This window comes from Phyllostomus discolor, chromosome 5 (assembly GCF_004126475.2).
Source record: "Phyllostomus discolor isolate MPI-MPIP mPhyDis1 chromosome 5, mPhyDis1.pri.v3, whole genome shotgun sequence".
Lineage (NCBI taxonomy): Eukaryota > Metazoa > Chordata > Mammalia > Chiroptera > Phyllostomidae > Phyllostomus > Phyllostomus discolor.
The window spans coordinates 39,026,338-39,047,983 of record NC_040907.2 but is presented as its reverse complement, the minus strand read 5'-3'; the positions used below and the strand labels follow the sequence as shown (position 1 = coordinate 39,047,983).

Below are 21,646 nucleotides of genomic sequence, written 5' to 3'. Positions count from 1 at the left end.
AAGATGTGTATTAAGAATTCCTAATTATATATTTATGAGATGTAATCCATCTCTGTGACCTAGGTTCTTAATGATTTATTGTCTGACATATCAGAATAGAAATGCATTTATGAACTACTGGATTGGGATTTCCATACTTCCACTTCTTTAAATGTGTCCTTTTCTTTCTAAGTGTTTTTTATTCTAAATCGTTTTATAATTGACTACAGAGCAAAACCACATAATAGTTTTTAAATATTCTTATTATAAACTTCAAACAGTTAATAAGAATGTATAGTGTCAAAACTGAATTTGAACCAGGACATTGTTTTTATCTTATCCTACTAGTTTGAAAGAACTTGTTAGTGACCATAATTGTTCCATCTTGTGGAGGTGGGAGTTTTTCTCTCATCTGTATGGCGTGTTGCAGTGCTGTGTGTGGTTCAGTTTATTATTGGGGCATCATTAAACTAGCACGGTCAACAGTTCACTCTTAGTACTTACCTATGTCCTAAACATTTTCCATCTGGATTATCAAATTTCGCTGGCTCCTGCTCATAGAATGAAAGAATTTAGAATTCTGTTAAATGTATTGAACCAACTCTTTTCAAAGTAAAATTTCCAACACTGCTAATCAAGTGTTAGACAGTGGTAGCACCTCTTTTAAGTTGTAGAAATATACCTATTTGAAATACCTAGACTTTTTGGACATTAGCACATTGTTAAAGGGATTTGGATTTTTTCATCTCAGTGTGAACACATGTAGCGTTCTCTTTAATAAAACATGGGCTGTGAAAAGCTGCTAAATAAAAGTTGAAGTCCTATTAGTCATTTCTTTGTACCCCGCAGGGACTGATTCCAGGACACATACACACACACCCCAGAATCCAAGGCTGCACAAGTCCTGTATATAAAATGGTGTAGCATTAGTCTTTCTTTGCATACAGGCTACAGTGGGTTACACCTCCACACTTCATTCATGTGGATTCGGTGTCTCACTCGGCTCATGGCAAATTCAAATGGTGCGTTTTGGAACTGTGGGGTTCTTTTTTTTAATAGTTTTGATCCACAGTTGTTGGGCCGGCTGTATTTCAGATGAAAGTAGGATTTCCTGAGTCTGACCAGGAAAGTCCTCGGGTCTCATTTTCAGAGTCTGTTAGGGCTCCGTGCTCCCTTGCTCTGTATTCCTGTCCCAGAGATGCTTGTGTCTCCTGATGTGTGTTGATTTCTTAATTACTTTGAAAACCTTTAGGATTACAAATTCTTATATTTTAACTTTGAACTATACAGAATGTCCACAGATGAACAATTGTTTAGTCTTCCTTCCCTCCTCATTCTTAGCCTGATTTAAACAAATAGTAACTTAAGTGTCCATCAGTGAATGAGTGGATAAAGAACAAGTGGTGTTTACATACAGTGGACTATGATTCAGGCATAAAAAGAAAGAAATCTTGCCGTCTGCAACCACACGCGTGGACCTGGAGGGCACTGTGCTGAGTGAGATATGACAGCACCATGTGATTTCACTTACATGTGAAGTCTAAAAGTCAGAGCAAACAAACAAGCAGAATAGAAACAGAGTAGATGAAGAGAACATTTTGATGGTTGCCAGATGGGAGGGGAATTAGGGAAGTGGGTGGAAAAGGTGAGGGTATTAAGTATAAATCGGTAGTTACAGAATAATCGTGGGGATATAAAGTAAAGGTCAGTAATGTAATGATTATGTTTGGAGCTGGGTGGGTGCTAGTTTTATCAGGATAACCACTTTGTAAGTGATGATAGAAATGTCCAGTCACTGGGTTATACACCTGGAATGAATGCAGTATTGTACATCACCTGTCACAGAAAAATAAAGATTATTTTAAAAGGAAAAGTAGCAACTCTTCTTTGTGGAATTCCCCATTTGTCTCCTAATTTTCAAGCAATTTAGAACTTTGATCCCCTGTTTATAGAATTATGTGGCATATTCTAGTTGTAAGACTATGAGAGTCAAACTTGCTGATTTTTCATTCTCTGTGGATTGATGGACAAATCGACCTAGAGACCCAGGTCCTCCATGTGTGAAACAGCTGCTTACAAAGAAGGAGGAGGAAGAGAAGGGCAGGAAAGGAAATGTGGGGACGGCCAGGCTTCTCCTCCCTTGTTTTGTCTGTGCCCTGTAGCTGGGACCTGGTTGAACTACCTCCTCCATGGGCGAAAGGGAAGGGTAGTCTTTGCAAATTTCAGTCTTTGACCAGGGAGTGCTGACTGTGATTGGTGAAACAGACTGGAACTGAGCTCAAGTCAGCCATTCAAATATGTTTTAAAAAATTGTTTTAATCCATAGATCCACGAAACTCGTCATCATTGAGAGGTTGTTGCTTCTGGCAGAACGCTATGTGGTCACTATAGAGGTAAGCCTCTCTTCACAATGCAGCCGCACCACCCATGACTAGACTCCGTGTGTTGGCTGTGCATTTTGGAAGTGTTAACAGTGATGCTGTGTACCTAAACTCATTTGACTTGCTATCTTTTTCAAGGACTTTTACTCTGTTCCACGAACTATTCTACCTCACGGTGCCTCATTTCATGGACATCTTTTAACTCTCAATGTTACGTATGAGTCTACCAAAGATACCTTTACTGTAGAGGTAGGTTTACATTAAGCTCTGTAGCCATTTTCTGTCTTGCTATTTTCATAATACTGTTGATTAAGATCTCTGAATGGGTGGCTATTCTATTGTAAGAGTTATTAAACAAATTTAGAATAAAGACCTGAAATGACAGGAAACTGATGCGGTATAAAGCAGACACATAGATAAATATGTAATACAATATCAGATGGTGGTGAGTGTTAGTAAGAATAAAGCACAATAAGATGGTAGAGGTGACAGTTGTACATGAAATACCATTTTAGATGAAGATGGACAGGGAAGGTCTGAGTGGGTAACATTTGAACACAGAGTTGAATACAGTGACATAGTAAGCCATTTCTGGAAAGGACATTCTAAACAAAGGGAGCAGCAGGGACGTAGGCCCTTTGGTGGGAGTTTGCTTGGCTCGTTTATGAGAAGCAAGGTGGCCAGTGGGACAGTGAAAAAGGGAAAGAAAGAATGGAAGGCCTGCTATGGAAGAAGGACTTGAGGTTTTATTCCATGTGCAACGAGGAGGAATTGGAGTGGCGAACAGAACTTGCACTTAAGCAGAAGGGAAGCCTCCCGAGGGCAGGGATTCACATCTCCGGTTTCCTGCTGTCTCAGCTTGTACACCAGTGCCCAGTAGGTGCTGGTTTAAGTGAACGAGTAAAGGGGTTATAATGATGTGGAGTTTCATTTCACAGGCCCACAGTAATGAAACCATAGGGAGTGTCCGGTGGAAGATAGCCAAGCAGTTGTGCTGTCCTGTGGATAATATACAGATATTTACAAATGATTGTCTGGTAGGTTTAAATAAACTTGGCCCTTTAGCCTGATAGTACTACTTTCCTCTTTCTTTCCCTCTCAATAATTAAGAAACCACTTTTTGCAGCTGACAGTGAATAAAGATCAAAAGCTACTCCACCAGCTGGGCTTCTCTGATGAACAGATCCTTACAGTAAAGACTTCTGGCAGTGGGACCCCGTCTGGGAGCTCAGCCGAGTCCTCCACCAGCTCCAGCAGCAGCAGCAGTGGGGTGTTCAGTTCATCATATGCCATGGAGCAGGTACTGAGTGATAAATACCTGTTTTAAAACAAGGTTTTAATATCTTTTTGCCTTCGGTCTACATAGATTTGGGCTGAAGGCAAATCCTGACTCTTCAGAACTGTGTCGCTGAGAAGCACTCGGCATCAGTTGGGAGAAGATACATAATTTATCAATCTCCTGGACAAAAATCTTCTGAGTCCCCCAATCGTTCTGCCTGGCCACTGCTTACTGCTCCTCTCGTACATTTCTCTTCATTGATTCATTAATTTTCCCTCTGTTGGGCCATGCCCATTAGCAGTCACACATGCCTTGTTACTTATACCCTCTTAAAAATAGCTCTCCCTCCCCACCCCCCCAATTCCACCTTCATTTCCTGCCCTAGTGTCTCCTTCCCAGATCATCAAAGCTCCTTGAAAGAATTGTTGAAACTCTTGTCACCCTCTTTTCTGCCTTTTTTCTAGGTTATCTGTCACTTCCACCTCTCAATCCTCATTTTCTTGACATTTCAACAGATTCGATACATGTGATCATTTCCCCTTGAAATACTTTTTTCACTTGGCTTTCAGCTCTTTATGACTGTGTCTTTTTAACTTAGCCTAACTTGCTATAGATGTCAAAGAACTCTTCAGGGTTAATATTAGTATTGTGGATTTTTTAAATAACTGTATAGTACTTTTGTTTAACAAGAACTTAAGAAATTCCATTAAGAATAATATTGTGACAGTTAATTAGCAACAGAAACAATGTATATAGCATCTTTAAGTTTAACATATTTGTACTATTTTATATTCTGAATTTATTAAAAATCTTCCCCTATGTAACTACATTCTATAGTGATGTCTAGTTTCGTATTCCTTCTAGCCAGAAAATAGTACTTCAATCACATCTGAGTCTCTTGTATGCACTTACATCCAATTTTTTCATTTCTTACCTTTAGAAAAAAAACAGGGTAACTTCTTTTTCTCACCTTGAATTACATATAAGGGAGGGACCCTGAGAGAACTGGAATTATCTTCTAAAGGGCAGGCCCCTTGTAGTACAGGCTTCCCCCACTAGGTGAGTGTTCTAGTAACCCCTCTGTATCGGTGTACCAGCTGGCATTGCCGTAAGAGGCTATATTCAGCTTTAGTGATTTTTTTTTTTTTTGAAGATTCTTTCAAAGCATTTGCCCGTTTCATGATGGGTGATTACAAGAACACCTGCCCACACCACACTGAGTGTTCAACAGTTTTTGACCAAAAACACCATGGCCCCCATGTCCCACCCTCCCCATTCACCCAGTCTTGCCCCAAGCAACTTTTTTGTTGTTTCTTGGATGAAAAATATTCTCAAGGGAAGCATTTTACTGATGTGGAAGAGGCGAAACAAAAAACAGCAGAAGCACTAAAAGGCATCAAAATTGACGAGTTTAAAAACTGTTCTGAGCAGTGGGAAATATCCTGATATGTGTATTGCATCAGATAGAGAGTACTTGGAAGGTGACTGAAGTTTAAACATGTAAGAATAAACAACACAATTTTTAAATAACTGTGTAGTACTTTTGTTTAACAAGAACTTAAGAAAGAAATTCCATTAAGAATAATATTGTGACAGTTAATTAGCAACAGAAACAACACAAATAAGTTCCAATTTTGGGGGGTTCTCCCCATATATATCTATGTATTGTGTGTGAATGTATGCACATATATATATACTACCTTAATTTTGCTCTTAAATCACTCATTGCCTTGTTTCCTCCTAATGAGCTCGAGTCTGCTTTCAGTGGTGCCTACTCTCCATTCTAGTGATTATATCTGCCTTCGTTTTACCTCTCTCCTCCTGCCTACCATTTGGCACCTTAGCCCCCCCTGCCAGCAGGTGGGCGCGAGAAGAGGGCCCAGGTAATAAGCTCACTGGAAGGCAGGAGATCTGTGACTCTGTGTTTTCATGTGTCTTCAGTGCAGATGAGGGCTGTGCTCCCCTCATCTTGTGTAGTGACCAGTCTTTCAGAACAAGTATTTTTATTATTGGTATGTTTGATTAAAAAAATTCTTTTGTAACTTTGTATCTATATTTTGCCTCTTTCAGGAGAAATCCCTTCCTGGTGTTGTGATGGCACTTGTATGTAACGTATTTGACATGCTCTACCAGCTTGCCAATCTAGAGGAGCCAAGGTAAATAAATTTTAAGTTTTTATTTATTTATTTATTTTTAGAGAGGGGGATGGGAGGGAGAGAAACATTGCTGTGCAAGAGAAACTTAGATTGGTTGCCTCTCACACGCCGCCAACTGGGGACCCAGCCCACAACCCAGGCTTGTGCCCTGACTGGGAACTGAGCCGGTGAACCTTTGGTTCATAGGCCAGCACTCAATCCACTGAGCCACTCTGGCCAGCACAGTAAATATAAATAATTATAAGGCATGAAAGAAAGTTATAAAGGTTAGGGAACCAAGTGACTTTTCACTGGATATATTTGACCTTACATCTCATACTAAATGACTCTGTTAGTGAAACTGTGATTTACCTGAAAAAAAATTTAAATTTGAAAAATTTCAGGATAACTCTGCGAGTACGAAAGCTTCTGCTCTTGATACCCACTGATCCAGCCATTCAGGAAGCCCTTGATCAGCTTGATTCTTTAGGAAGAAAGGTATGAATGTCTTCATAGTTATTTAACGGGCATGGAATTTTATACCACGATTCAGTGAAAATACAACATGAAATCACACTAAAGTCATTTGATATCATCTTTTCCATAATGATTTTTCTTCTTCTAAAGAACCTCTGTAATGGAAATCAGAACTTCATTGGCTTTTAAAGTATATAGATAGAATCAAAAATGATGTCAAACTTTGAAACTACAAGAGTCTTGAATATCGTCTGCTTCTGCTTTCATGGTGCGGTTAGGAAACCAAAGCCCAGAGAGATGAAGTATCTTGTCCGAGATCAGACTGTAGTTCTGACCCCTCTCTCATGACGCCTCTCTGATTGTGATTGTTGCTTGTGTTCGAGTTGTTTACATGAATGGATTATCTTTTAATTTTTTCGCTGTCGATATTTAAAGTTCATTTTTTAATTTTTAGGTTATTGTTCCTTTATGTATATATCAAAATTATGTTTTATCCATAATGTTGTCTATGTTCTCAGAATAAATTTAGAACAAAGTTGTTAGAATTAAGATACAAATTTTATATTTCATTGGTTGTTTATATCAAGTCAGTCTTATCTTATTTGACTTACATATTAACTTGAGGGAGAAGAGAACTAATATAATAAAATATATCACTAGCATATGTTCAGAAAAGTGTCAAAGCTAACACTTTTGCAGTCTTGTAATTTCATCATCAGTATATAGAGGTACAAGTCTTACAACATAGAAACAAATTCAGACAACCGTGCTGGTGTTGCTTAAAATAGGATTATAATGCTGTTGAGTAATTACCATTTGTGTGATAGTTTGATGTCTGATTAATAATCACAGAGTGATCTGGCTTTATGGGATTAATTTTTTTAAATGTCATTGATTTGGATTATATTAAAAAGGAAGAAAATATTAGAATATATACAGATCTGGTTTTTTATTTGTCATTACAAAACATACATTCCTTTTTATTATTGTTCTTTTAAACTTAGAAAACATTGCTGTCTGAAACAAGCTCTCAGTCTTCAAAGTCTCCATCCCTCTCTTCAAAGCAACAGCACCAGCCAAGCGCCAGCTCAATTCTAGAAAGTCTGTTTCGATCCTTTGCTCCGGGAATGTCCACCTTCAGAGTGCTCTACAACTTAGAAGTAAGAGACCTTCTTTCTTCTCATTTTGTTTGGGCTTGCAGAATCGTGTTTGCCAATGGCAGAGATAAGTAAACAAGCTTGATCTGTTAAAAATTAGTTTTAAAAAAAGTACCAAATAGAATATAAATTTGAAACATTGTGGTTTTTGCCTTTGTAATTGCTCAGTTTTTTTCAGTTTATAGCTGTGTACATTGTTATACTTGCAGAATAGCATCTAAATAAATAATTAGGAAGCTTTATCTATTAAGATCTGTCATTACCTTCCTCTACAAGTTTTGCAAGCATATATAATATCAGTTATTAATTCTAAGACTTCTTGTTATTAAATGCATTTAAATTTTTTTGTATGTATTGTGATTGGTTGACATTAATCAAGCTTTATGAGGAATTTGTCAGGAGACATGTTGACATTATTATTATTTGAAGGTTAAAAAAAGCCATTGGAAGAATTTGAGCGAAAGAATATTTTTATTTTCCTGCCCCTAAAAGTAGCTTTAAACTAGTAGTAGATTGAGTTCAGTAAACATTTATTACCATTCATTGTGATGGTTTGGAGGTCAGAGCTGAAAGGCTAAGATATTTGCTCCAAGGTCTTATGAATAAGATATAGGTGAGGCGGATATACTGAGCCTTGAAAGCAAAGCATTAACAAAGCAATGTGGGGAAGTACCCAGGTGGAAGCAGTCCTGCTCTTGGAGGGTCAGGAGTCACCCTTGTGCCACATCACGTCTGGAGAAAATAAAGCCCTTGATGATTTTGCTTTGACCAAGGAAATTATATCTAAGTAGTCAGTTATTCAAGCAGCTTTAATTATCAAATTATTGTTTTCTCTTGTAGATTTTGAGTCATAATAAAGGTCATAATTTCTAAAGGGTACCTACTTGGGCATTTTTTATAAGTTTTATTTCATCTGATAATCTAATTGGAATACATAATTATATTCATTCATTTTTATGGTCTACCTATTGCTTACTTATATGTTCACACTATGGTAACATTCATATTTCCCTTAAAATAATTATTCTTATCAAAAGATATATTGGATTAAAAAGTAGAAAATAGTAAATATTTTTAAAATAAAGCATATACTTATTTAATGTGGACATTCAAAATAGTTATAATATCCCAAAACAGAACATTGCTTAGAACTTTTGGGCCAATTTAAGCTTATACATTTTGAACTTTCCATTGCCGCCAGATTCGTCATGTTCTTTTGAATGAGTGTCTCAAAAAAGCTAAGGTATAAATCTTAGTGCCCTCATTTGAGAGCACCCAGGCAAACAGAACGATCCCATGGTGCTTGTCATCAGCTATTTAGATGGCATTATCTTAGAACCAAAGGACTTAATGGTAAAATAACTCCAGTACAATTTTAGGACTTGTAACTGGACATTCCTTTAGTAGGTTTTCTTTTGCTTTAGACAACAGAAAACATTTGGAAAATGTAACACTCCCAAAAGCATTTATTTTTACTTTTACCTGAAAGGTTATATTTCTTACATTTTGATCTTTAACTCATGTTTGCCTACTAGGAAACTTCAAAGTGGATATTCCAAATACCGATTCCTGTAAAGAAACATTACATTTTCCCCCACATTATTGTCCAGTGAGCATGGGGAGTGCGTGCATGTGGCTGTCGACAAGCAGGAAGCATTAGAATTACAGAGGGTTCCCTCTTTCCCATGCGGTGCTCATAATCCAGGGCTGATGAACCCAATTCCTGAAGAGCAGGAAGAAGCATCTTTTTTAAAAAAAAAAATCTCACATTAAAAGTCTAAGCTCATAAAACTGGAAGAAAACTGTACTTGAGCAATGATTTAAATAAAATTTTTTAAAAAATCTAAGCTCATAAAAACCCCCATCGCTTCATAGGGGCAGATGATAGCTAAATAAGCAATTGTTTACTGAGTACTTGTTTTGTGCCATTGCTTATACTAAGCACCTTATGCTTGTGTTACCTTATTCAATCTAAACAATCCTCTGGTAAAAGTAATTATTATCCCACTTTAGCTGATGAGAAAAGTAAGGCAAAGGGGAAACTTACATGCCTGAGATCTGTCAGCTTGTACAGGGTAAAACCAGAATGTGAACTGGATTTGTAGTCTCTTACTGTAGTTTAATTATTTACGTGAAATAATTCTCTGCATACCAAAATACTCAGTTATGCTTTCCTTTAGGTAAATATGCCAGTGTTGTAGAAGGGGCATGGATATTAAAGTGAGACACATTTTGGATTTAAATTCTCATCATGTGGCCTTGAATGGGAGGTCACTAAACCTCTCAGTGGTCTTTACCTGTAAAGTAAAATATATATGCCATGCATAGTGACATGAAGAGATAATGCGTGTTAAGCACCTCCTAGGACATTGTAGATGCTCAGTGAGTAGAAAGAAGTTAAGAATCATTAATGGGGAACTCATCTAGATTTTTAGTAAATGGTCTGTTTTATAAAGTTTAATTTATATAGTTTTTCAAGAACATATCTAGCATATCATGTAATGTATCTACTCTTACCTAAGCCTGAGAGAGACTGACAGTCACATTTGCTGGTTTCAGGAAAGGAACATATCAGGTTTCTTCAAAACAGATTTTTCTAGCTAGGTAAATAGAACTTAGGAAATGTGATTATTTAATTGTGAAACATGAGGCTCCTTATATTTCTGGGAGAAAAACAGCATGCAGCACTTAAAGGGATTGTGACTTGAGTTGTGTGATTATTTTACTTAGTAAAGGAATCATTCCTGCTGGAAATGTTGGGGTGATTAATTGTGCTTATCTGTTTCCAAGGTTCTAAGCTCCAAACTCATGCCAACAGCCGATGATGACATGGCAAGAAACTGTGCAAAATCCTTCTGTGAGAACTTCCTCAAAGCAGGAGGGTTGAGGTTAGCATTTCAGTACAATGTTACATGAATTGCAGAAAATGATTATATTACTTTAACTTCTTTTGCCAAGCCTCACTTATTCCTATAAGGTGTCTTGTGAAGCATTATGAAAGTTATAATAAGAAGGAATGATGTTTCAACCTTTGGGCTATTTTAATTCACTTTATGACTTTGGATTGTTTGGAAAACTCAGAGAAGCACATCTCTTTCCCTTCAGGTAGTGGGAAATTCTCAGGCAGAGTAAAGGATAGGAGGCTGTGTCAGTGTCTGTCGGTCCCCGCCTCAGTTCGTGACGAGGTGAATTTGATGCCCCATAGTCCACATTGTGTAAGGTATTAGTTCTGAGGATGTGGACAAATTAAGTATTGTCCCTGCCCTTCAGAGTGTCATGGTTTAATAGTTACTATATCTATTAATACAGAGGCTTATCAAAAGTGCTTTGGAGAATAGAGGTTAGAGGGAAAAGTAGTGGTTAAATTGGTTAAATTTGGTTGGGGGGTCATAAGATTAGGAAGTGCTTCATAGAAATTAACATTTGAGCTGGGGATTGTGAAACCAGTAGTCATTCCCTAGGTAAATAAGGAGGACAGCGTGCTCTAAGCCAAAGGTGGGGGTGGGAACTTGTGAAGCCAAGGATAAGGGGAGAAAGAAGGATCACATTGAGGAATTTCAACATTTTGTTGTAGTTGGAAAAACAGGAAGTTTCTAAGCCAGGGATTACTGTGGAGAAGAGTAGAAGTGGGAGGGACTGAAGGCAGGGAGAATGATTAAGAGCTGTGACCTGGTCCAGAGAAGAGACGACAAGTTCTAAATTTAGGGCAGTGGTAGGATGACATTTGTGAGGTAAAATAAGCAAGTCTTTATGACTAGATATATGACTATGGTAGGAACTTCCAGAGAATGGCCCTGTGATTTCCAGCGTGGGAGTTGGTAGATGGTGAATCTCTAGTCTGTATGGGGAATAAACATGGAAGGAGATGGAGGAAACAGAGGAGGTCAAGAGAAATGAATTCATTTGCATATGAGGTCCATGTGAGTCACGTGAAGTGGATGGTTTAATTGTGACGCTCTCAAGAGAAGCAGAGAATGCGTTAGAGATTTGGGGGAGGCACCAGTATGGAAGCATAGCCATTAGGGCATAAGCAGGTGGCAGAGTTGAGTGACAAGTACAAGAATAGGATGGTACATTCTATAAGTGGATGTGACATCTCTGCTTTACAGTATGGGACAAGAAGAGGGTGACAGTACTTGGATGGTAAGAATAACTAAGGGGAAAGTTTACTTCTGTTTTGCTTTGAACTTGTAGAAGACTTGGTTCTCTTTGTAGGTAGACTAGAAGGGGCCAGGGAAGAAGAAAAGAACAAAGATGAAAAAGGGATGATCGATTAAGGGGCTGAGTTCTACTGCAGTTGAAAGGAGATTTGCTCTGGGAAGAAGTAGGCATGCCATTTCCTCCAAAAGGGAAAACAGGCTTGCAGTTTGAGCAGAAGATAGTTGAAGTTCCTGTTTGGAGGCCATGAGGGGAGGAGGAATCGGGTGAGACCGGGAAGAGATAAAGGGGAGGAGAAGAAGAGAGCTGGAGCTGAAGGAATTCCCAAGCAAGTGGGAGGCCTAGTGCACAGTTTTCTTCTTTGTTCAACATTGTGGAGATGTTACTGTGACAACTCATTTTGGTTTACTCGGCCCATCACAGAGCTGTGTGGTGATGAAGGCATTTTCCTTCTGGCTGCTTGTTGTATATCAGCTAATTTACATGCCAGGCATTGTTCTGAGCACAGGGAACAGAGCAGTGAATAGATGAGACCAAAACCCCTACCCTTGTGAAGCTAACTATCCAGAGGGGAGACAAACAGTAGAGGCAAAAGTAAAAATGTACATCAGGTGGTAATAAGAGCTGTGGAGAAAAAAGAAGGGATGGAAAGGGTTGTGGTTTTCGGTAGAGTGGTCGGGGAAAGCTTCACTGATGGGGTGGTGCTTTACAGAGACGTGAAGGAGGTGTGGGAGTGAGACCTTGAGATAACTGGAGAGAGCTGTCCACAGGAGCAGCACTGCCCCTTAGAGGGACCGACCTAATGTCTGCCTGCAGTGACCAGCAGGAGGCCAGTGTGGCTGGGGCAGAGTGTGGCAGGCGGCAGAGGGGCAGGGAGGTTCCAGACATACCAAAGGTCAGGTTATGTGGGACCGTACAGGCTACTGTGGAGATTGCCTTTTTTTTCTCTGTAGGAAATAGGAAGCTATTGGAGGAGTGCCATATCTGATTCATATTTTAAAAGGATCGTTCTGATTGATTTCTTGAGACTAGATTTTGGAGGTGGAACATCAAGAATGGAAGCAGGAAGAACAGCTGGGAAGCTTCTGCAGTAATATAGGTTGTAGGGGCTGTGAAAAACAAGCTTTATTGAACATACAGGTCTGGATATATATTTGAATTGATAGTTCTACTGGTGGTACATCAGTGAGCTCAAACCAGCTAGTGAGAAGAGGAACTCTGCAAACACTGTCTGTTGGGCATCTTTTTTTTGCCTTAACAAGGAGTCTGAGTCTAAAAGGACAAGCAGAGTTATAAGGGTCATAAGATTTCATTGTGATAGAGATATGGATGGTTCATTCTCTATGTAAGGATCTCGTAGAAGTTTTGAGTGACTGATATATTTATTAACAATTAAATTACCAACAGAAAATTTCTTATGAGAGAAATAGAAGTCTATAATATCCTGCCTTTTTTCTCTTTTTTTGAAGTCTGGTTGTAAATGTCATGCAGAGGGACTCCATTCCATCAGAAGTCGACTATGAAACAAGGCAGGGAGTTTATTCTATCTGCCTGCAACTCGCAAGGTAACACCTGCCTTTACTTTTCTTACCAATCTCATTATTTTAAATAGTGTGGACTGAGTTTGAGTAAGTGTACCTTTTTATTTCCTTGTAAGATTTTTACTTGTTGGACAAACAATGCCCACGTTATTAGATGAAGACCTCACCAAAGACGGCATAGAAGCACTTTCTTCTCGCCCGTTCCGGAACGTCAGCCGGCAGACCAGCAGGCAGATGTCCTTGTGTGGCACCCCGGAAAAGTCATCCTACCGACAGCTGTCGGTGTCTGACAGGTCTTCTATTAGGGTTGAGGAAATCATCCCTGCTGCTCGAGTTGCAATACAAGTAAGTGGTTTGTGTATTCAAGAGTTACTAAGTACCTCCTGTTTAGAAAGGACTGGTTGCTGGGAGGGGCCATTCAGATATAATTGAATATTGACATGAATATTGCTTTACAGAAATTTATAATAAGAAAGAGACCACTAGTTTAGGAATAACTATAATTCAAGGTGGAAAATGTCAGGTGTTATAAGAGAACTACAAGGGCAAAGAGCATTCTAGGAATTATTTTAGAGGAAGTGGAATGATTACCTGTGGCTGTCATGAATGATTTTATGTAGCAGGTGGCATCTGAGGTAGGCCTTGAAGAATAGGTAAGCATTAGATGTGTAAAGATAAGTGTGGAGAACAAGAGAAAGAAGAGCTGTTGGAGCAAAAGGGGGGGGTGTGAGCAAAGTGAGAGAAAACTAGGATCTTATGGGAGGTCACACAGTAGTTCACGCGGAAAGGATACAAACCAAGTCAGCAGGAAATTTAAAGCCAGAGCATGGAGATCAGAGCCCTTGTTTTACAGGTAACAGAGATGTCGGAAGTCTTGGAACAGAATGGAAGCATTAAAAAGGTGGTCCTCTAGACAATCTAGGGGGGGAAGGAGTCTCCCGAAACTGAGACTGTTGGGAAGGTTTAGAAGCCAGTGGAACATGTTCCAGTACCACCTTTTCTCATAACGCTCTTTCGTACTTCTCTAGACAATGGAAGTAAATGATTTCACCGCTACTGTGGCTTGTTTCATGAGACTGTCGTGGGCTGCTGCTGCAGGACGGCTTGACCTTGTTGGGAGTAGCCAGCCAATTAAAGAAAGTAATTCCTTGTTTCCTGCTGGAATTCGAAACAGGCTCAGCAGTTCAGGTACTGATTAAAAAAAAAATAAAGTAATTAGAACATTGGACAAGAAATAGCTGTAAGACTCATCTCTGTGTAGGTTGTTCAGTCACTAAAAGGAGAAAGCCTTTTCTCTTGCTTTTCAGCATTAGTAAAAATTCATCGAGCTATACACTTAAGATGTGTACACATTACTGTATGTATATATGTATGTGTGTGTGCATGCCATTTCAATTAAGAAAAAGAAGACATTTACAAACACAGAGTACGAGGGGAAACCAAACAATTTTTATCTTGCTGAATGTAAAATGTTATGAGGCCAGTAATTCTGGCTGCAATAAAAATTTTTCTAGAATTTCTACCTGGCAAAGTAATTATTTTGGTTCAGCCATTTATTTTCTATTAGACCTTTACAAATGACTTTACTTTTCAGTCTCATTTGGTTTCCCTGCTAAGTCTGTGTGTGTGTGTGTGTGTGTACACCTCAATAATAAAGTTTTTCAAATGCGTGACATAGTGAAGTGCAGAAGTGTTAAATGTATGGGATTTTTAGGATTTTTATATCTTTTAACCCACCTGCATCAAGATAAGGAGCATTTCTGACATCCCAGAAAGAATCCCTCTTACCTCCAAAACTACACTATTCTTACTTCTGCCACCTGAAATTAGTTTTGCCTCATAAACACATTTTTAGTGCCTTGAAATGTGTTTTCTGTGCAAAGTCAGGGTCACATAAAGTGATTAAGTCTTTTTTGTGTCTTAGACCAAATTGTCTTCTTGAACTATTTAATTTCACTTAAGGATTCTGGGGAACACATTAAAAGGATGCTAGAATGTCCCACTGGTCCTGTAGGATCTACAGTAACTTCCTGCTTGCCTGTTTCTAGGAAGCAATTGCAGCTCTGGAAGTGAAGGAGAACCGGTAGCCCTGCACGCAGGCATCTGTGTGCGGCAGCAGTCCGTGTCCACCAAAGACTCCCTGATTGCGGGAGAGGCGTTGTCTCTCCTTGTTACCTGCCTACAGCTTCGGAGCCAGCAGCTGGGTATGCAGGAGGCTTGCTTGTGACTCATCTCCTTTAGGAAAAGGCCAGGTTTCTGTGGGGAATTACTGACAGTGCTTTATAAATAAGGTCATATTAATAGAAATGAAAAGTGGGGGAAGTTGGCATGTAGAATAGGTACAAATAGTGCTAGAGTAGTTAAATTTTGAGTATTTATTGAGCACTTTCTATATACAAGGACCCACAGTAGGTGTTATAAAAGGTAGTGTGTTGCCCTCCAGGAGCTTACTATCTAGTTGAAGAATTAAAACAACCTAAATTTGTAATTCATAAACTATAGAATTAGAATTATATATCAATTCCTAAACTGATAATGACCCCACTTAAAAATTAGGAGACTCAAGATTTGCCCTTTTAACTTTTTGTTGGTTTTAGCAAAGCAGGCTACCGTTCATCACACATTTTGGGTTAGAACCCCTCCAGGGTCCAGTCCCTCATCACTGTCTTGCCTCTGTCAACTCTCATCCTCTCACTGAGCCCACCCATGTTCACAGCTTGAAATTCCCTCTAGACGCTGATACCTGGATTTGGATCTATAGCCCAGACCACACCCCTGACATCTCCACTTGCATATCAGATAGACTTTTCAAACTTAACATGTCCAGAACTGAGCTATGGATCTGACCCATATCAGCCAGAAGTGTTCCCAACTTAATTATTAGTTTTTCTCTGGCCAGAAATCTCGGAGGCATCCTCAATTTCTTTCTTTCACATCCCACTTTTAAATTGTCAGCACATCCTCCTTTAAACTGTACCTATATTCTACCCCTTTGCTGTTATTACCCTCTGGTCTGCCTTCATCTCTTACTTGGATCATAGCCATGGTGCCCTAACTAATCTCCCTGCTTCTACCCTTGCAGTTTATTTTCCACACAGTCACCAGAGTGGACCTTCTTAAATGTAAGTTAGATCCTATCACTCTGTTTAAAATCTTGCAGTGGCTTTTCAGTTTACACTGAATAAATCCAAGTCTTTACTGAGGCCTTCAAGGCCCGACACGATCTACCCCCTTGATACCTGTGTACCTTCACCTTTTCCTGCTCGCCTCCTCACGTTCTGTGCTTCAGCCTCCTTGCTGCCCCCCACTACTCCAGGCACTTTGCTGCCTCCGAGCCCTGGCACTGGCTGCTCCGTCTTCCTGGTACGTCCTCCCATCTATCTGTGTGGCTCTCTCTTCCTCATCTCCCACAAGTCTTTGTATAATGTCACTTTTTTAGTGAGACATTCTGTGACCCCCTTTTTAAAGAAATCACAATGCTCCTGTCACCCTGGCACTACCTAAACCCTCACCTTATTTTTTGCTTTATTAGCTATCATTTTATAACACATAATTTATTTCCTTGTCATGTTCATTGTCATCACCCCTCTACAACTAGACTGTAAGCTCCATCAGGACAGAGACTTTTGTCCATTTTCTCCCCTACTGAATCTCCAGCACCCAAACACTGCCCAGTGTGTAGTAGGTCCTCAATAAATATTTATTCAGGAACAGTCTTAACAGCTCCGCTTTTAAAAATTACCACAACGCATAGGAGCTGTGTTCTTCCCTGTTACGACTGATTCAGGCTGCCTCATATATAGGATCGGTGATCACTATGCATTTACTACAACACCCAAATTTGTTGTATAAGGTAACCAAGATAAACACACAGAAAAGGCTGTGTATTTACGGCACATCTCAATAGTATCTAAACTTAGTTACTCTGAGCAAGAATGCTTTTGAAGGTTTATATATGAGTGAGAAGTGTGAGTCATGACATGCTTTTGATCATATGTCATACTTAGTTCAGTTTTCCTACAATTACAGGTATTTTAAACTGAACACCAAAAAAATCACAACATTTCTTAAGCTATTTTTATCATTTTTAAGTTTATGGTAGAGTATATTTTGTAGTTCAGGAGTATTGATAGTTTATCAACACAAGACACATTTACTCTGTAATGGTACGTGTGAGGCGTTGTGCTAAAACATGGAGGTACAGAGGTAACCGAGACCTAGTCCTGCTCTTGAGCACTTCAGAAACTCAGCCATGGAGGCAGTTGTCGAAGTTTCTGAATTCCATTCCATGTAGAAGAAAGGAATTTCTGCTATAGTTAAGCTTAAATTATTCAAAATTTTTGAAATTTTGAAAATGCATTGCCTAACTTAATTTTCTCTCTACCTCCAATTCTCCTTATTCTTATTGTTAGCATCTTTCTATAACTTGCCCTGTGTTGCTGATTTTATCATTGATATTCTACTTGGATCACCAAGTGCTGAGGTAAGGACTGGTTACATTACTTTTTTTTTTTTTTTTAGATTTTATTTATTTCTTTTTAGAGAGGGGGAAGGAGGGAAAAAGAGAGGGAAACATCAGTGTGTGGTTGCCTCTCACACACCCCCTACCAGGGACCCTGCCTACAACCTAGGTTTGTGCCCCCACTGGGAACCGAACTGGTGACCCTTTGGTTCGCAGGCCCAGGCTCAGTCCACTGAGCTACACCAGCCAAATGGTTACATTACTTTTTGAAAATAAAAAGCCCTTTGGTCCTATTTTGTCTTTGGCTCTCTGAATTCCTGTGACATTGTAGGGAGGACAGAGGAATGACATTCAGTCTGCTCAGAGGGTCATACAAAGGCGCTGCAGACAACTTTGAAGCAAAGTGACCATTTGGACTATCTGCCCTCCTTTCTATTCCATACTCCACAAAAAGTTACGAGGCCAGTGCTACAATTAATTTGTGTTTGTTTATTACAAAGAAAATGTTATAGCCAGCGTTCCGTGCCCATAGTTGGCAAGGGCAGCTGGCATTAAGCATTAACATGTTGGTCAAAAGCAAGACAGATCAACTCAAGCCATGAACTTTTATTAGATTTTATAATTCTGATTTTCTTACATGACCTTGAAAATTAACTTTTTTAGTTTTCATTTATATTACATTATAAATCTGCTGATTAGAGTAGAATAATAGAATAATTTGGGAAATCAGTTCCCAAAACATACTTGTTTTTAATTCTCGTTTATTCAATGTAACCTTTACCATTAATGATTGGAACATTCAAACTCTTATATTTTCCTTCAAAATGTAGACTTGGAAGGAAAATTATTTTTTAAGCAATCACTAAGTGTTGGTTGGTGGACATTCTTTGCCACTAATGTAATTTCAGATTCGTCGTGTTGCCTGTGATCAGCTGTATACTCTTAGTCAGACAGATACTTCAGCTTATCCAGATGTACAGAAGCCAAATCAGTTTCTTCTGGGCGTGATTCTCACAGCTCAGCTGCCTCTCTGGTCTCCAACTAGTATTATGAGAGGAGTCAATCAGAGGTATGTAATAAAGATGAGGAAGCTCACATTATACAGAAAGAATGATTTGTATGCTGTTCCCCTAAAGGCCCACTGTGCATTGTTGAGATGACAGAAGAATTTTACCCTTCCTCTTTTAACATTTGTGCCTGAAAGAGGGCATTTCAATGTTTTTCCCCATTCAGGACAGCAGAGTTAGAATAACGCTAGGTTTTCTTCTCTCTACGGCTCCCCAGCTCCCACCTCCGCCTCACTGGTTGGTGAGAACCTGAAATTAAGCCAGATCACTTGTGTAAAGGTCACGCTGCTCACATATGTGAGCATACCTATGTGAGCTCTTGTATGTCACTTTCTCATAACACCACATCTTTATGTAGCTTTATGTAGCTGTACCCTGCTAGCTTACTTTCTTGGTTTTATACATGACTGCATGTGTAAGAAGGCTTGTGACCCAGGCCCACAGAATGACTTGAGTAAATCCATTCTGCCTGCCCCCCGTCATCTCGCTACACCAGCCTGCATAATACAGAGGTGCCTCAGTCTAGGCCCAGGATGGGAGGCCCCATGCTGACCTCAAGTTGAAGCTACTTTCCCCAATTTTCTGACGCCAGAGCTCACACTGTGGGGCCTATAGGTGCCACAAAGATTTGTGAAATCTGTATCTACTTTCCTTGTGTATTTGCGTTATATAAATCAAAGCCCTTGGATGGAAGAAATGTTAGAGCTAGTCTAAACTCCTAACATGTAAGCAACTAAACTTGGTTGTTGTTTATTTTAATGTGGTAAAATATACATAACAAAATTTAACATTTTAACCATTTTTAAATGCACAGTTCAGTGGCATTGAGTATATTCACATTGTGCAGCCATCTCCACCATCCATCTGAAGAATTTCTTTGTCTTAAATTGAAACTGCATACCCATTAAGAAATCATTAAATAAGAGGATAAAATCTGACCCCATAAAAATTAAAATTTTCTTTGCGAGAAAAATATGAAGTCAAAAGCCAATTAACTGGCTAAATGGATTTATAACATATATGACAGCAAGCTAATTTTAATAATATATTACAAAGCTACTGTAAATCATTGAACAATGGGTGGGGTTTCTTTAAAGATTTGTTAGAATTTTTTTTTTACTGTAGCAAAATATACATAAGTACTATTTTAACGTAATTATACATTATTGTGCAGCCATCACCACTGTCCATTTTTAAAACTTTTTTCATAATCCTAAACTAAAACTCTGTACCCATTAAAAAAATAACTCTCCATTAATTCCCCATTCCTTAGAGCCCCTGGCAACTACCATTCTACTTTCTGTCTCTATGATTTTGAGTATTCTAGATACCTCGTATAAGTGGAATCATGTCCTTTGTGTCTGGTTTATTTCACTTAGCCTAATGTTTATAAGGTCCACATGTCATAGCATGAGTCTGGGTTTTATTTCTATTTAAGACTGAATAATACTTTCTTGAATGTGTATATTACATTTTGTTTACCCATTCATCTGTAGATAGATATTTGGGTTGTTTTCACCTGTTAGCTGTTATGAATAATGCTATTATGAACATGGGTATACAAGTGTCAGCTTGAGTTCCCGCTTTCAGGTCCTTTGGGTGTATACTCAGGTGGAATTTGCTGGATCATGTGGAAATTCTGTGTTTGATTTCTTGAAAATCCCCCATACTGTTTTCTACAGTGGTTGTACCGTTTCATGTTCCTACCAGAAATGCATAAGCATTTGTTTTTGATAGTAATCGACCTAATGGGCATGAAGTGGCATCGTATTATGGTTTTGATGTTCATTTCCCTGAAGTTGAGAGATGTTGAGTAATCTCATCATGTGCTTATTGGCCATTTGCATATCTTCTTGGAAGAAATGTCTATTCAAGTCCTTTTCCCATTTTTTTAAAGATTTTATTTTTAGAGAGAGGGGAAGAGAAGCAGAACGAGAGGAAGAGAAATATCAATGTGTGGTTGCCTCTTGTGTGCCCCCTACTGGGGACCTGGCTGGCAACCCAGGCATGTGCCCTGACTGGGAATCGAGCTGGTGACCCTTGGATTCACAGCCAGCGCTCAATCCACTGAGCTACACCAGCCAGGTCCCTTTTCCCATTTTTAAATTAGATTGTTTTGTTGGTGGCGGTTTGTAGGAGTTCCTGATATATTCTGAATATTAATCCCTTATTGTATACATGACTTGCAGATATTTTCTTCCATTCTATGGGGTTTCTTTCACTGTCTTGAGAGTGTCCTATGATACACAAAAGTTTTTATTTTAATGAAGTCTAGTGTATCTGTTTTTCTCTCGTTGCCTCTGCTTTTGGTATTATATCCAAGAAAACATTGCCAAATCTAGTGTCATATAGTGTTTCCCCTGAGTTTTCTTCAAAGAGTTTTATATTTTAGCTGTTACATTTAGGTCTTTTTAGGTCTTCGATCCATTCTTAGTTAACTTTTGTACTGCAGTAAAGTAAAGGTTTAACTTCATTCTTTTTCCTGAGAATAAGCAGTTGTCCCAGCTCCATTTTTTAAAAAGATTTCTCTTTTCCTATTGAATGGTTTTGATATCCCTATCAAGAATCATTTTTAAAATATTTATTTGCTCTTTGATTCTGTTCTATTGATCTGAATGTGTTTCTGTCAATATCACACTGTTTTGATTACTATAGTGTTATAGTAAGTTTTTTTTTGGGGAGGGGGGTTTAATATATTTTATTGATTATGCTATTACAGTTGTCCCATTTCCCCCCTTCTCTCCCCTCCACCCTGTACCTCCCTCCCACCCACATTTCCCCCTTTAGTTCATGCCCATGTGTCATACTTATGAGTTCTTTAGTTTCTACATTTCCCATACTATTCTTGCCCTCCTCCTATCTATTTTCAACCTACATTCTATGCTACTTATTCTCTATACCTTTTCCCCCTCTCTCCTCCCCCCACCCCCCTGCTGCTAACCCTCCATGTGCCCTCCATTTCTGTGGTTCTGTTCCTGTTCTAATTGTTTACTTAGTTTCTTTTGGTTTT

General features: G+C 38.9%; 1 protein-coding gene across 3 annotated transcripts in view; it reads left to right on the top strand.

The window, feature by feature from the left end:
- Positions 1–21,646, top strand: part of USP24 (ubiquitin specific peptidase 24) — a 131,931-nt gene that overhangs the window by 62,748 nt on the left and 47,537 nt on the right. For all 3 annotated transcript variants that reach the window (XM_028513085.2, XM_036026155.1, XM_036026156.1), the window contains exons 25-38: positions 2,306–2,372; positions 2,499–2,609; positions 3,299–3,397; positions 3,487–3,660; positions 5,710–5,795; positions 6,179–6,272; positions 7,256–7,411; positions 10,199–10,296; positions 13,036–13,131; positions 13,224–13,452; positions 14,136–14,295; positions 15,156–15,311; positions 17,520–17,590; positions 18,478–18,638. In XM_028513085.2, coding sequence (XP_028368886.1) covers positions 2,306–2,372; positions 2,499–2,609; positions 3,299–3,397; positions 3,487–3,660; positions 5,710–5,795; positions 6,179–6,272; positions 7,256–7,411; positions 10,199–10,296; positions 13,036–13,131; positions 13,224–13,452; positions 14,136–14,295; positions 15,156–15,311; positions 17,520–17,590; positions 18,478–18,638 — 1,758 coding nt within the window. The remainder of the gene's footprint in view (positions 1–2,305; positions 2,373–2,498; positions 2,610–3,298; positions 3,398–3,486; positions 3,661–5,709; positions 5,796–6,178; positions 6,273–7,255; positions 7,412–10,198; positions 10,297–13,035; positions 13,132–13,223; positions 13,453–14,135; positions 14,296–15,155; positions 15,312–17,519; positions 17,591–18,477; positions 18,639–21,646) is intronic.